This window comes from Macrobrachium nipponense, chromosome 9 (genome assembly GCF_015104395.2).
Source record: "Macrobrachium nipponense isolate FS-2020 chromosome 9, ASM1510439v2, whole genome shotgun sequence".
NCBI lineage: Eukaryota > Metazoa > Arthropoda > Malacostraca > Decapoda > Palaemonidae > Macrobrachium > Macrobrachium nipponense.
Window position 1 is genome coordinate 83,552,262 of NC_061110.1, and position 15,485 is coordinate 83,567,746.

Consider the following 15,485-nt stretch of genomic DNA (forward strand, 5'->3'; position numbering starts at 1 on the left):
TTAGGGACATGTGCTTACCGATCTTACTTGAGCCTAATGTTTTGATTGGCTTGATAAGTGGCAATATTTCTTATTTAGCTACATATTCTTTGGATCCATTCTCTGTAGCTCAAAGAGTACCATGTTGATTGTTGTAGATGGAGTAGCATGTTTCTTCCAGCAATGTGCCTTCTTGAGCCAAAACCCTTCTCCTCAGAGCATGCCTCATGAGCACTTTGGCATAAAATACCAAAGCCACTACTAGCCAGACAATTTAACCATGATCTCCAATGGTGATTAGTTGAAACAACAATTCTTTGCTTCTATTCATGAGACAATGAAACATCAATGATAGAAAATGATTGCTAAGATTCCCCATTCTGCCTTATTGCCAAGACTCAGGCTGTGGTTGGAATTACACCACAGTATTTTTAAAGAACATGCTCCATACTCTAGATTGTTATACCCAGCTGTGAGTTGAGATATTTGAAGTGATCATGTTCATCATTTTCATCCGCTCTTCCTCATTGTAACCTATCAACTCTTCTTCAAAGGATTTGAATATCTCTTCTGCAAGGACATGTAGCCACATAACACTAAAGGAACTAAGCCAAGGTGCTTCAAGGAACTGCCACTCAAAACCGAAGGATCCAAATTGAATCTCTCTCATATCCAAGGACTATACAAAATCTGTGAGCTCTCTTCCTCAAGACAACACTGGTTAATAGGTATATGACTATCAGTTTTTCTTAAAAAAAAAGAAAAAAAATTCTTAAAACCTATTATTCATGTTGTGCTATCATTTAGTCTCAATATTGCTACGCAAGCATTCTTATGTCTTACAAACAGATAAAGCAAAAGAGATGAGAACAAGAATTCTTGCATGCACACCTTTCATTTACTGGCAGGTGATAACTATCCCTACTAACTATCCTCCTCAGTGCTGGCATACAATGGATATGAAACAGTTAGGTTGAGAGGATGGGAGATTGGTACAGGCCAATCAATCATAGAAATCTAGAATTGCACTGCCAGGGGCAGTTTGACAGATTATAAGAATGATTTGTGAAAATAAGGTTAATGAAGAACACTTTTTCTTAACTGCCAAAGCAAAAATTGTGTTGATTAAAACATGCAAATGCAGACAGTAAGGAGGATAGCTACTTCCTGCCAATAGGTTAAAGGAGTGCACGTGTGATCGGTTACTCTTGGCTCTTCTGCTCTTTCTGTCGATAAAACAGGAATGTAAATGTCTGGGAACATTCAGACTACAACTGAGGCTCTTTGTAATTCATGGTTTGTGATGAAAACCTTTGCACCCACCACATCCAGTTACTTCTACGAAGAAGTATCAACACACTTTTCTGGATCCTCCTCTTCTCATCATGGCCTAACAAGTTCTCACATACACGAATCTTCAGAGACTTGTGCAATGATCTTCAATGGTGGCAAGACAATCCATGTTCTGTGAGTGAAGATTCCTCTTGACCCTCCTGTTCAAGATTCTTTTACTTTAGGATGTGAAAATTTGAAAGGGAAGAGGAAAGCCCATCTTGTCTTCATTTCATTTGGGCAAGACAGGTAAACTTCCTGGAATAGATACTCTCTTCTTTAGACTGCAAGTCATTCAGTTGTGTCTTTCTACCCCGTTAAAAGATTTCCTCTTACGGCAAGCAAAGACACTGATCTTATCCTCACTGATTTTGCAGATATACTATAGTGGAGGTTTTGGCCTTGAACCCAATGCAACGACCTGCCAGTACAGTCATGAAAAAAAAAACAAACACTAAGACGACTACCCAAATTTCTAAAATGTTGCTGTACCTGTTTCTGACCTCTACTGACCATCTCTTTTCACCTGTAAACATAACAAATACAGGCTGGATTAACTCTGTAAATGTGTTGATCTAAGTGCCTAAGTATATTGCATGTTTGGAAAGTTACAAGTCTAACTTCTTCAAAAGATGCTGTGGGTGCTTCCACAGCTCCTCCCTTGATGAAGCTAAGACCTCCTAGTCCAGATACTTATGGAGACGTGGGCCCAGACAATGAGCCCAAAGTTCTGGCGAGCCCTGGGGAGCTATTCACACATTGTGAAAAGGGCCAGAAATTGGAATGTGTGGCAAGACCAAAAGGAAACTTAGAACTTCCTGGAAAGTGCATGAACCAGGATGCAGATGTGAACATCCCTCAGGTCTACTGATGTATTTACGTCCCTTTTGCAAACTCACTACCTGATAAATTCCACCATCTCCATTCACTGGATGAGAGCTATATAGATGATTTCTATGGGAAGAATACAAATCTTGGGAGCAATTTGGCATACTAGATCTCTAGTGATGACAGGTCAGAGCCCTCTAACAATAAGGCAACTTGGCTGAGGAAGCAGACAGGCTAAAGCACATTGATTTCTTAATTTTTCAGTTACCACATTTATAGATAGACATCAGACAAAAAATCAGTACCAGTAACACAAAACAGTATGACTAAACAATAAACTAACTATAAATGACTATTAACAATAAACATACAATCTGATCTCCAAATTCAAATAAGAATTCTTATACCTATTGAAATATAAAGGTAAGGATGTATTTAAAATCTAAATAAAAAAATATCAAGTGGCCATTTATCATTTGACTCTAGATACCATCAGTAAATTCTGATGACATTAATGGCATAGAAATGACCTTTTTGTGTAATAAACAGAGATATTATGGAGTGATATCAAAATACCTTTAAATTCACCCAATAATAATTGTTTCTTATTTAAGTCTGCAACCTATATAACAAATAGAAAAGTTTAGAAGGAAATTATAAAATAATCTTATAAAATAAAAAATAAAAATGCTCTTATCAAACTGAAATGACTACCTTGATGAGAATATCAACAGGTATTGGATGTGGAGTGCTAGCTGATGGAGGATAAACTACAGGCAAAAGCTTTGACCTATAATGCCATGCTGAATAGTTACTCAAATTGCGTTCAATGAGCTGCTTAGATATTTTGAGTTCATCTTCTGGTTGTTGGTGGCTCCCAGTTGTAATAAACCTTCGATAATCCCAGCAATGAACTGCAAAATAAAATCAAATTAGTGAATGTTTCCAATCATGGAAATAACATCAGTATTGGAAATGCCATGATATAAACAAAATAATAAACCTAAAACATCCATAAAAATAGCTAAAAGAGCATTAAAGTATATCTTCAAATACTGCAATGATTATTGTTCTCATGCCAATTATTGTTCTCATGCCAATCACAATCAAGTCAATAATGTATCAAACAACAATGTATTTCCTGTATCTAAGAGCCAAGATGAGTTAAAAACTAAAAGTTCTAACAATTCAAGCCTAAAAATGTATGAGACAAATTAGTTATGTTTAATAACCACAAACATTTAACTTTAAATATCCTTTACAGTAGTGCTTCAAACAATTTGATGTTAGCAGAGAGTAGTGTCTCCAACAGAAAAACCAAAAAATGAAGATGAAGTCAAACTTTTCTCCATCAGTAAATCATAAGCTGCCTCAGCAAATAACTGGAAGGATGCATAAAATGACTTATTCTTAATTTTACTGTTATGAGTGGGTGCTGCTTCAACCATCAGTATAAAAAGATTCTTCCTCTCCAAACAAACAGGTTAACAATACTCATATGATGATCAAAATAATAATACATCAAGACATTAAAAAAAAACACGAACACTAAAAAGTAATACCCCGAACTTAAGCGATTCAAGTTGCGCAAATTCACAATAGCGCGAACTTTTCATTGGAACCTAACTAATTATCATAGACGTGAACGTTTGCAAATCCTCTAGAAAAACTGCAAAACCCTGTAAAAGTGTTTATGTTTAATTTATTAAATAAATTTTTAAGTTTTAAGGGGGCCAGCTAGAACCCTTATATATGGGGGTACAGTAATACCTTGACATATGAGTGTCCCAACATGAGAAACTTGAGATACGAGGAAAGTTTCGAGCAAATTTTTGCCCCAAGATACGAGACAAATTTGAGATACGAGGATACGAGATGGTTCCTGATGCGGCCGCTAGGTGGCCGTGTGTGCAAGAGGCTGCTCACGAGTACAGCATCGCTCACTCTTTCCCGTCGGATCTCCGTCGTGGCGTAAAGTTATCTCCAAGCATCTGCCGTAGTGTTTGCATTTTTATGTTTTTTGTGTTAATCAGTGCAGAATTAAGTGATTAAGCAATGGGTCCAAAGCAAACGAGTGCAAACAAGGGTAGTGAAAAGAAAAAGCGTATGATGACAATCGAGATAAAGCATGAAATAATCGAAAAACATGAGAGTGGTGTACAAGTGACTGAGCTGGCTCGCCAATATGAGAGGAGTACATCAACAATATGTACCATCCTCAAGCAGAAGGATGCTATAAAGAGCACCAAGCCTTCCAAAGGACTAACCATCCCTTCCAAGCTGCGCAGTGATATTCATGACGAGATGGAGAGGCTTCTTTTAATATGGATAAAGGAGAAACAGTTGGCGGGAGATAGCGTGACCGAGACGATCATCTGTGAAAAGGCCAGCAGAATCTACGATGACTTGAAAGGAAAGCAAGCAGCTGAGAGAGGGGAGACTTCGACGCCAGCGGAAACTTTCAAAGCCAGTCGTGGCTGGTTCGATAATTTCAAAAAACGGACTGGGATACACTCGGTTGTGAGGCATGGGGAAGCAGCAAGTTCCGACTTGAAAGCCGTGGCGGACTACGTCAAAACCTTTGCCTCAGTTATCGCAGAACAAGGATACATCCCCCAACAAGTGTTCAACTGCGATGAAACTGGCCTTTTCTGGAAGAAGATGCCCAGGAGGACATTCATCACGGCAGAGGAGAAGAGACTACCGGGCCATAAACCCATGAAGGACCGGTTAACTCTAGCCTTGTGTCGGTGACTGTAAGGTCAAGCCACTGCTGGTGTACCACTCAGAAAACCCACTTGCTTTCAAGAGCCAAAGGATCTTGAAAGAAAAAGTGCAAGTGATGTGGCACGCTAATGCTAAGGCTTGGGTTACACAGCATTTCTTCACAGAATGGGTTAATCTGTGCTTTGGTCCGGCAGTCAAAAAATATTTGGCCGAGAAAAGCCTGCCAATGAAATGTCTCCTGGTCCTCAACAATGCCCCCTGGTCACCCTCCTGGTCTCGAAGAGGACATTCTTGATGAGTACAGGTTTATCAAGGTCTTTTATCTACCGTCCAACACCACGTCACTCCTCCAGCCCATGGACCAACAAGTAATTTCCAACTTTAAAAAACTGTACACGAAGCATTTGTTCAAGAAATGCTTCGATGTCACAGACAACACCAATCTCACCCTTCGTGAATTTTAGAAGGAACATTTCAATATCGTTCATTGCTTAAAAATTATTGACGATGCATGGCAGGGTGTCACACGAAGAACTCTTAATTCAGCATGGAAGAAATTGTGGCCAGCTTCCGTTGCTGAGAGGGACTTTGAAGGGTTCGATACGCCAGACCCTGATGAACCCGAACCTATTGTGGTGGATGAAATCATGTCTCTTGGAAAGTCCATGGGGCTGGAGGTAGATGAGGCAGATGTGAACGACCTTGCCGAGGAGCATCAGGAAGAGCTCACGACACAGGAATAGATCGAGGTCCAGGAGATGCAACATTCGGAGGTGTTGCAGGAGCTTAGTAGCGATGAGGAGGTGGAAGAGGAGGACCGCCTTTCTACGAAGGAAATCAGAGACATGTTAGCGAAGTGACTGGAGTTTTTTGATTTTATGGAAGAGGCACCCGGACAAGTTGGCGTGTGGTCGTGCGTCAGCCTTTTGTGACAACACTTGTGTACGTCATTTTTGTAACATTTTGAAGGGGAGACAAAAGCAAACATCCCTAGATAGGTTCCTTTTAAAAAGGCCGGCAAAAAGTGAAGGTGAAAGCGAGTCAAAAAGAGCCAAGCCAGAAGAAGAAAAGTTAAAAAAATGAAAATGAAAACAAAATTAGAATTAAGTTTAGTGTAACGTAAGATTAACATTTATTTTTAAGTGTGTGTACAATAAGCTAATTTCATTTAAGTTAAATTTAAAGTTTAAGTTATGTTACGTAGTGTTACAAAAATGATATTGTTAGTATACAATAAAGTTTTGTACATACTTACCTGGCAGATATATACGATTGATGGCCCGCCCAGCCTCCCCTCAGGAGACAGGTGGAAGAAAATAACCTGACAAGAAAGGGGGACTGGTTCTTACATCCGCCTCCCAGCGGCGGGTAAGGTAGATCACCTGACCTACCTGTAGCGTGTGCCGCGAGTTTTGAATTTTCTGTCGTGACGTCAGAGACCTAAGCTAAGTATATATCTGCCAGGTAAGTATGTACAAAACTTTATTGTATACTAACAATATCATTTTTGTACATGAACTTCCCTGCCAGATATATACTTAGCTGATTGACACCCTTGGTGGAGGGAAAGAGACACATACTTACTTAGAAAGTGGGGACAACACATGTTAAAGGAATAAAAAATATAAACCTCTGGTTCTTACCGGATTTAGGCAGAAGACTTGATAGTTACTGTCTATTAGTCTGCGTTGCCTAAAGAGTCTCAGCGAGGGCGTGACCTATGGCTGAAGAACTCTTTGGGTCTACCAATGGGAACTGAGTCCACTTACTTGGCAGAATCCAAGCAGGATCTGGTCAATGGGGATCAACCCGCTTACATGCCAGAGCCTATCACTACCAATTGCAAGGAGCCTCAAGCACAACCGATCACCTAACCAAATACTAACATTAGTATACGAAAGAAGGAGTTGCCTCCTGCAACCTCCTTCGTACAACCAAAAAACTCAAAATTAAAACTAACAGGGAAAAGGATTTAAAAGGATGTGTTTCAGCTCCCTGCCCCAGCACTGAATCCGCCGATACGTAAGGGCCTAGCCCAAAACACTTTTCATACGTAATCGATACGTCCTTTAGGTAGTGATTGGAGAAGACTGATTCACACCTCCAAAAAGTGGCCTTCATAAGGTTTTGTAATGACAAATTCTTCTTGAAAGCCAAAGACCTCGCGATGGCCCGTACTTCGTGCGCCTTGACTTTCAGAAGGCTAAACTGTTGCTGATTGCAAGAAGTGTGTGCTTCTCTAATAACATTCCTGATAAAGAATGAGAGGGCATTTTTAGATAAGGGCCTACTGGGGTCCCTTACAGAGCACCAGAGATTGCTTTTATTAGCAGCAAGTCTTTTCTTCCTCTGAAGATAAAATTTCAGGCTTCTCACCGGGCAAAGAGATCTCTCCTCTTCTGTCCCAACTAAGGAGGATAAGCTTTTGATTTCGAAGCTCCTGGGCCACGGTGAAGAAGGGTTTTCATTCTTGGCTAGGAAAGCCGGAAGAAAAGAGCAAACCGCGGAGCCTCCTTGGAAACCTACCTCACCTTCTAGAGCCTGCAGCTCGCTGACCCTCTTCGCTGACGCTAACACACAGAGAAAAAGAGTCTTCATCGAAAGGTCTCTGAACGAAGCTGTATGGGGAGGTTCGAACCTTGAGGACCTCAGGAAGAGCAGCACGACATCTAGATTCCAGCTAGGAACTAAGGAGGAGGTTCTTTTAACCGTTTCAAACGATCTGATTAAATCATGGAGGTCCTTGTCTTCAGATATGTTTAATCCTCTATGACGAAAAACTGAGGAAAGCATGCTCCTGTATCCCTTGATGGTGGAGACAACTAACCTGCATTTTTCCCTCAGGAAGATAAGGAAATCTGCTATCTGAGTCACAGAGGTACTGGAGGAGGAAACTTTATGAGTCCTGCACCAACGTCGAAAAACATCCCACTTCGACTGGTAGACTCTAGATGTGGAAGGTCTACGTGCATTGGCAATAGCCCTTGCAGACTTTGCCGAAAAGCCCTTAGCTCTGACGAGACTCTTGATAGTCTGAATCCAGTCAGACTGAGAGTGGGGAGGTTTTTGTGAAACCTGTCGAAGTGGGGCTGTTTGAGCAGATCGACTCTTAGTGGTAGGGATCTTGGGACATCCACCAGCCATTCCAGTACCTCTGTGAACCAGTCGTGGGCGGGCCAGAACGGAGCTATCAAAGTCATCCTTGCTCCCTCTGAAGCTGCGAACTTCCTTAACGTTTCACCTAGAATCTTGAAATGCGGGAACGCGTAAAGATCCATATTCCTCCAATCCATCAGGAATGCATCTATTGCCACTGCTCTTGGGTCTGCAATAGGGGAGCAGTATAGATCTATCCTCGCATTCCTGGAGGTCGCAAATAGATCGAGATGGGGCCTGCCCCACGTCCTCCACAGCTCCTGGCATACGTCCGCGTGCAGAGTCCACTCTGAGGGAAGGACTTGATTCCTTCTGCTTAGCAGATCCGCTCTGACATTTCTTTCTCCCTGTACGAACCTGGTGAGAAGCCTTATCTTCCTTTCCTCTGACCACAGGAGGAGCGATCTCGCTGTCTCGTACAGGGAGAAAGAGTGAGTCCCCCCCTTTTTCCGAATGTAAGCCAGGGCTGTGGTGTTGTCCGAGTTGATCTGAACATATTTCCCTTTTACGAGGGGTTCGAAGGTCTTGAGAGCTAACCAAATCGCTGTTAGCTCCTTCTTGTTGATGTGCCAGGACACCCGATCCCCCATCCAGGTGCCTGACACTTCTCTCGACCCGAGAGTAGCTCCCCAACCTATGTCCGAAGCGTCTGCATATAACACTAGGTTGGGGTTCCGAACCTGCAAGGAAAGGCCTTCCTTGAACAATAGAGGGTCTAGCCACCAACGTAGATCCTCCTTTATCTCTTGCGAAATCTTGAACGCAAAGTCCAGACCTTGAGATTTTCGATCCCAGTTCCTCGTCAGGAAGAACTGTAGGGGTCTGAGGTGCAACCTTCCTAGAGAAACGAATTGCTCCAGCGAGGAGAGTGTCCCCAACAGACTCATCCACTCCCTCGCTGTGCATACATCTTTCTCTAGAAAGATTGCTACCTTCTCCAAACCTCGGGTTATCCTCTCTGGGACGGATACGCCCAAAAAACCTGAGAAGCCATCAGAATCCCCAGATAGATACGCTCTTGACTGGGGATTAGCTGTGACTTCTCGAAATTCACTAGCAAACCCAGAGAAGCTGCTAGATTCAACGTCACTCGTAAGTCCTCCAGACATTTCTCCTTGGATTTGGCCCTGATAAGCCAATCGTCCAAGTAGAGGGAAATCCTCACTCCCTCGAGATGAAGCCACTGGGCAACGTTCTTCATCAGTCCTGTGAATACTTGGGGGGCCATGGAAAGGCTGAAGCATAGGGCCCTGAACTGAAAAACGTTCCCTCCCCACATGAATCTGAGAAATTTGCGAGAAGAAGGATGGATCGGCACATGGAAGTAAGCGTCCTGAAGGTCCAGCGACACCATCCAGTCTCCGGGACGAAGAGCTGCTAAGACTGATGAAGTCGTCTCCATAGCGAACTTCCTCTTCTTCACAAAGACATTCAGGGCGCTCACGTCCAGAACCGGCCTCCATCCTCCTGAGTTCTTGGGAACTAGGAACAGACGGTTGTAGAACCCCGCTGAAAGAGGGTCCTGAACCATCTCTATTGCCTCTTTCTCTAACATCAGCTCTACCGCTAGAGCGAGGGCTTGATTCATTAGTGGGTCTTTGTATTTGGCCACCAGTGCCCTTGGAGTGGTGGTCAAGGGTGGTCTCGAGATAAAGGGAATGAGGTATCCCCTCTTGATGATAGTGAGGGACCAGTTGTCCGCCCCCTTTCGTGCCCAGACATCTGCAAAGTTCAGAAGTCTGGCACCCACAGTTGTCTGGAGGACACACGAACTACTTCTTGGCCCTAATAGACCGAGAGAAGGTCCTTCCTCTTCTAGGTGGTCTCGAACCTCTGGAGGAAGAAAAGCGAGACGAAGGTCCTCCTCGAAAGGGTTCTTGCCTACTTTGAGCCTCCTTCTTCGTCTTCTGTTGAAACGAAGGTTTCGGGATTCTAGCAGAGCGAGCCAGCATATCCTGCGTCGCTTTTGCTGATAACGAACTGGAGATATCATTAATAATCTTCTTCGGGAAGAGTTGCGGGGAAAGTTGTGAATACAGCAAGGAAGCTCTCTGTGCGTGAGAAACCGCCTTGGTAAGAAAAGAGCAGAAAACGGCCCTCTTCTTTACTACTCCTGCACCAAAAAGTGAAGCAATTTCCCCGGAACCGTCTCTCACTGCCTTGTCCATACAAGACAGAACTGCGTGGAGGTCTTCAGGCGAAAGAGTGTCTTGCTCTTGAGTCCTCTTAGCCAAAACTCCAAGGGTCCAGTCAAGAAAGTTAAAAACTTCTAAGACTCGGAACATTCCCTTCAGAAGGTGATCCAACTCGCTCATACCCCACGTCGTCTTCGCAGAATTCAGCGCCGAGCGACGTGCGGAATCAACCAATGAAGAGAAGTCCGAGTCTGCAGAAGAGGGAAGAGTCCAGACCCAAGGGCTCTCCTGACCTCGTACCAGAACCCCATCTTACCCGTCAGTTTGGACGGGGGAAAAGAAAAAACTGTCTTGCCTTTCTCTTCTTTTGAAACCAACCAGTCGTCAAAGTTCTTCAGAGCCTTCTTCATAGACACTGTAGGCTTCATCTTAACGACTGAAGACTTCTTAGCCGTATTGGTCGTTGAAAATAAGGACGGAGGAGACGGAGGAGCAACGGCCGAAAGAGACTCCCCAAAATCTTGCAAGAGGAGGTCTGTCAGTCTCTTATATGAAGAAACCGAAGCATCCTTGGGCAAATCTTCCTCAGAATCCCCAATAAATTCTTCCGAAGAATGACGTCTAGAAGCTCTACTGCCCAGGGGAGAGCTAATCCTTGGAGAGCGCCTGTTCGGAGAGTGCCTACTGGGAGAAAATCCACTGGGAGAGCGCTTACACGGGGAGCGCCTACCAGGAGAGCGCCTAGTTGGAGAGCGCCTACCAGGAGAGCGCCTACTTTGAGAGCGCCTCCCAGGAGAGAGCCTACTTGGGGAGCGCCTGCTAGGAGAGCGCCTACTTGGGGAGCGCCTACTAGGAGAGCGCCTACAAGTGGAGGCTCGTCTGTCGGAAACAAATTCTAACTCCACAGAAGAGCGTCTGGATAAGGGAGAGCGCCTATCAGGCTCTCTGCGCCTGCTAGGCTCTTGGCGCCTGCCATCCTCAATACGCCTGCCAGGCTCTTGGTGCCTATCGGGCTCAAAACCCCTGCCAGGCTCTTGACGCCTGCCACGGGGAGAGAAAACATCCACAGAGGATTCCCTGTCAGAAGCGGGGCGCTTACAAGGCTCTGAGCGCCTATCCAATCGGGAGTGATCCAACGGAGGAGAAAGCTTCCGTTGCCGCCTACAAGGCTCTTGGCGCCTACTAGGCTCTTGACGCCTACTAGGCTCCGAGCGTCCGTCAAAAGGAGAGTGGCCACCAGGCGAAGAACTCTTCCTTCGCTCCTGACGAAAAACGAGGCTCTTGAGTCTGTCAAGCTCTTGACGCCTAACTGAAGAGGAGCGGAAATCCTGAGGAGAGAGCCTGTCCGGCTCCTTACGCCTGACATGCTCACAACTCTTGCTGGGAAGAGAGGAGAGCCTACTCGGAGAAAGATCCCGAGCTTCAGCCTGCACTTCTGACCTCCTACTAACAGGCTCAAAAGCTTCTCTAGCCAGAGGAGATTTAGCCGAAGGAACGTTCTTAGACTTCTTCACCGGAAGTGAGGCGTCCTTCCGACGATTAGAAGTCCCGGCAATAGACTCCGCTAAAGCTGCAATCTGCGCCTGCAGACCTGCCAGGATACGCGCAGGAGATCTCTTAAACTCCTCTACAGGGGACGAAGTCCGAGAGCGAACAGGAGAAGCGTAAACGGACGAAATCTTGGTTCTCTTGCGTTCCACTTCTGGTTCTTCCGCGAAGGATTCGGGGCTGGAAGGAAGGGCGCAAGGAGCCTTCCAGGGCCTCTTGAGAGGGCGAGACGACTCCGAGGCGCTCCATCTACGCTGAGGAGAAGGCGACGAAGATGACGAGAAGCACTGGCGCAATAAATCCTTCTTGGTTCGATCCAAGGCAGCCTGGGAACGAGCAACAGGAACTGCCGAGGGGACGCCTGACCGGTGGGGGTTCTCCCTAACCTTCCTGCGGCTTTCGACTTTCCTCCTCCACTGGGTCTGGGAGTCTGGAAGAGGTCTAAGCCTGGAAGCGTTAGTGAGCCAGTCAGACGCACCCTCCATTGCACTAGGGGACACTGCATTGATCATTTGCACTATCATCACTCTTACCTTGTCGAGAGCGAGCGAGGCTCCTCTTACTCCTGATCGAGGCTCTCCCAGAAGCAACTTCCGAAAACGAATCTTCGGGTTCAAAGCTGGGCGCAGGGGCTGAAACCGGAGAAGGAACTACTTCTACTACAGGATTCTCAGCGTCAACTTCACTCGCCCTCGATCTACTAGAGCTCCTTGAAGAAGCCTTGCGCACCCTATCCTTCTCTAACTTTCTCACATAAGAAGAAAGAGCCTTCCAACCATCCTCATCCAAATTCTCACACTCTTTGCAAGGGTTAATAAAAGAGCATTCATTCCCTCTACAAGACGTACATACAGAGTGAGGATCTAATGCAGCTTTAGGAAGCCTAACTTTACATTCCTTCACTGAACAAACCCTAAATAAACTAGGTTTCTTAACTTCAGAATCATCCATGATTATAGATATTGTAAGAGAAATCCAAAAGAAAAATCCAAAAAACAGTCCAAAAAGCGTATGCCAAGCCAACAAACAAAGGGTACTTCACCAAAATCCAAATCGTCGGCAACGAGAACGAATTTAACTATCGTAAGGACTGAACAACAGGTGTTGTCCAGCGGCGACAGAAAATAATCTGACAAGAAAGGGGGACTGGTTCTTACATCCGCCTCCCAGCGGCGGGTAAGGTAGATCACCTGACCTACCTGTAGCGTGTGCCGCGAGTTTTGAATTTTCTGTTGTGACGTCAGAGACCTAAGCTAAGTATATATCTGGCAGGGAAGTTCATGTACAAAAGTGTAGAGTACTGAACGTGTTCCTGTCAAGTCTCTCTCCTCCCCTTTCTCTTTCCCGTCTGTCTCGAAGGTAAGAACTCCATAATAATGTCACATTTTATTGCAGATCATAGCCAGTACATAGGTATCTGTTATTTTGTGGGCGTAGGTTGTGAATTAGAACATAAAAACATGTTTTTCCACTGTAATATCCTATTTTTAGGTGTTTTTTCAGAGGGTGGGAACGGATTAATTTTTTTTTAGTTATTTTATATGGGAAAAATTGATGCGAGATACGAGCGAATTGACATACGAGCTCGGGTCCCGGAACGCATTAAGCTCGTATCTCAAGGTATTACTGTATAGGGCGAAAAATGTAGTCATGAAAAAATTCATGGAGCATAGTCTGGCAATGGAGAATACGTATACGAAATATTTTGTTAAAATTCTTCTTACTTTCGAGGTTAAAGGGTAGTTAGTAAACGTAACTCAATAGGCCAAAAACATTGATCCGTACAAGAAAATGCAATATTTCTTTTGTTATCGTAAATTTTTATAATCATTGTCAAACATATTGTGAGCAATGGCATCTGTAGAGATTCCATGAGGCGGCAGGAGAGAACTTAGTCAGTTTACAGCTTCCAGTGCAAGGAGAAACCTATTGTACTGTACACGTCCAAGTTTCACCAATGACATTCCCTTGCTGTTACGTATGTTTATCTTTGTTTCACCAAGAATTTCATCAGAGACCATCTGCCCTGCTGCTACCAAATGACCCAAAGGATTAATCTAGTCACCTGTGTGGCACATCACTAAAATTAAAGTTCAAGAACTGCTTGGTTTCCTCTAAATGCACGCTATACCAGCTGTATCAGCATCAACATATAGTTTAAAAGCTGAAAGAGATCTGACTCCATGGAAAACATCTACTCTGCCTTTTGTCATTTCCCAAAGGCTCTCAAAAAACCAAGGAAAAATAACATTTATCATCTAATGCCCCATAATAGCATCAAAAGTGCCTGAATGGTTCAAAATGAATTATAATGAAAAAGCACCTAAAAGGGCTACCCTAGTTTAATCAGGTCAAAGGGAAAGTGTGGTTGGTGGCTAATACTAATAATAAATGCCATGGCTCTTTTTCAAAGCACAAATGAGGTAACCAATAGACTGGCTGAATCTCTTAACTATTACATAAAAAATACTACTACACCAACTTTACCCTTGAATGGAATAAAATAACAGGCGAAGAGAGCCAGATATCTTATATAGCACAAATGCTTCCACAATATAAAAGCAGTAGAATTCCTTAATTATTATGAAACAGGGATACTAATCACAAAGACTAATAAAGACTTCATCCATCTACTAAGGACTCTATTCTTTGGTAAAATCATACTATTCAAAGTAGTAAAGCATAAAAAATAAGAGGTTTGTACACTGTATGGACACAGAAACCTAAAGAATTATTTTCAAGTTACTAGAGAAATATGAAACCAATGAGTTAGATGTTCTCGGTAAACATATGATTACACATTAATGTTAAGTAGAAAACCATGCTAAGCTTACAGTTCCTTTCATCTAGCTTCAAGTATCGATTACATAACTCCAGTTCATCATTCCATGGGGGTGATGGAAACTTTTGCATAATCCAGCACCTGTGATGCCAAGCTCCATAACTTTTAGGGTTTTTCATGAGGCAGCTTTCAACCATCATAAGTTCTCCATTGAGTAGCTTTGTCCAAGCTTCATCATCATCATCACTAAAAAAAAAATTTATGGTAATTAACATATTACTCATGTAAGGGAACAAGATTATAGAACTTCAATAATCTTATCAAAGAAAATGCAATAAGAAGATATGAACATCAAATTTTTCATGAAAACAACAAAATTTATCTTTTTAATATAAACCCATCAGTTTATGTGACCCTATCTGGATGGTCACACCTCCAAAAGACCCACCATATAATGATTAAGAAGAATACTCCCTTTATTGCTAATCAGTCTTCAGTGATGTCTACACACACACACACACACACACAGACTGGGGGATATCTAAATGATGCCCTTGTGTAACTGATGTAATAACAAATTTTTTGCTTTCACAAAAGATTCCATTTGATATAAATTCCATCAGTTTACATGTGGCTGAAGAGCTATTTAGGAGAAAGGGGCTCTTGCAGATAGCAAATTTTAGCTACTGGGGTGTTGGGGAGGCAAACTCATGAGTATGTGTAATCTAGAAACAGGTTTTCTTGTCGAAGTTAACATGGGGGGTTATGTAGTTAAGACTAGTTATGCAATGTTTTGGAATGGATTCTACTTCCATATTCCTCTTAAAAGCTATAGATATTGAGATACACCAAATCTCATGATTCCAAACTTTATCCTCAGATACACTGATCTTTGGAGTGTTCTTGTATGCCCTCCAAGTCGCCTTTCTCAATCAAAAAGAAAAGGAGTTCCTACTGAATTTGGAATGGAATATAAAATTTAGGCCAAGGGCCATGCA

General features: G+C 43.3%; 1 protein-coding gene across 1 annotated transcript in view; it reads right to left on the reverse strand.

The window, feature by feature from the left end:
* Positions 1 to 15,485, reverse strand: part of LOC135217960 (geranylgeranyl transferase type-2 subunit alpha-like) — an 80,883-nt gene that overhangs the window by 26,424 nt on the left and 38,974 nt on the right. Inside the window, exons 4-5 of the mRNA XM_064254067.1 lie at positions 14,540 to 14,733; positions 2,854 to 3,053 (exon numbers count right to left, since the gene is read on the reverse strand). Of these exons, the coding sequence (XP_064110137.1) occupies positions 2,854 to 3,053; positions 14,540 to 14,733 (394 nt within the window). The remainder of the gene's footprint in view (positions 1 to 2,853; positions 3,054 to 14,539; positions 14,734 to 15,485) is intronic.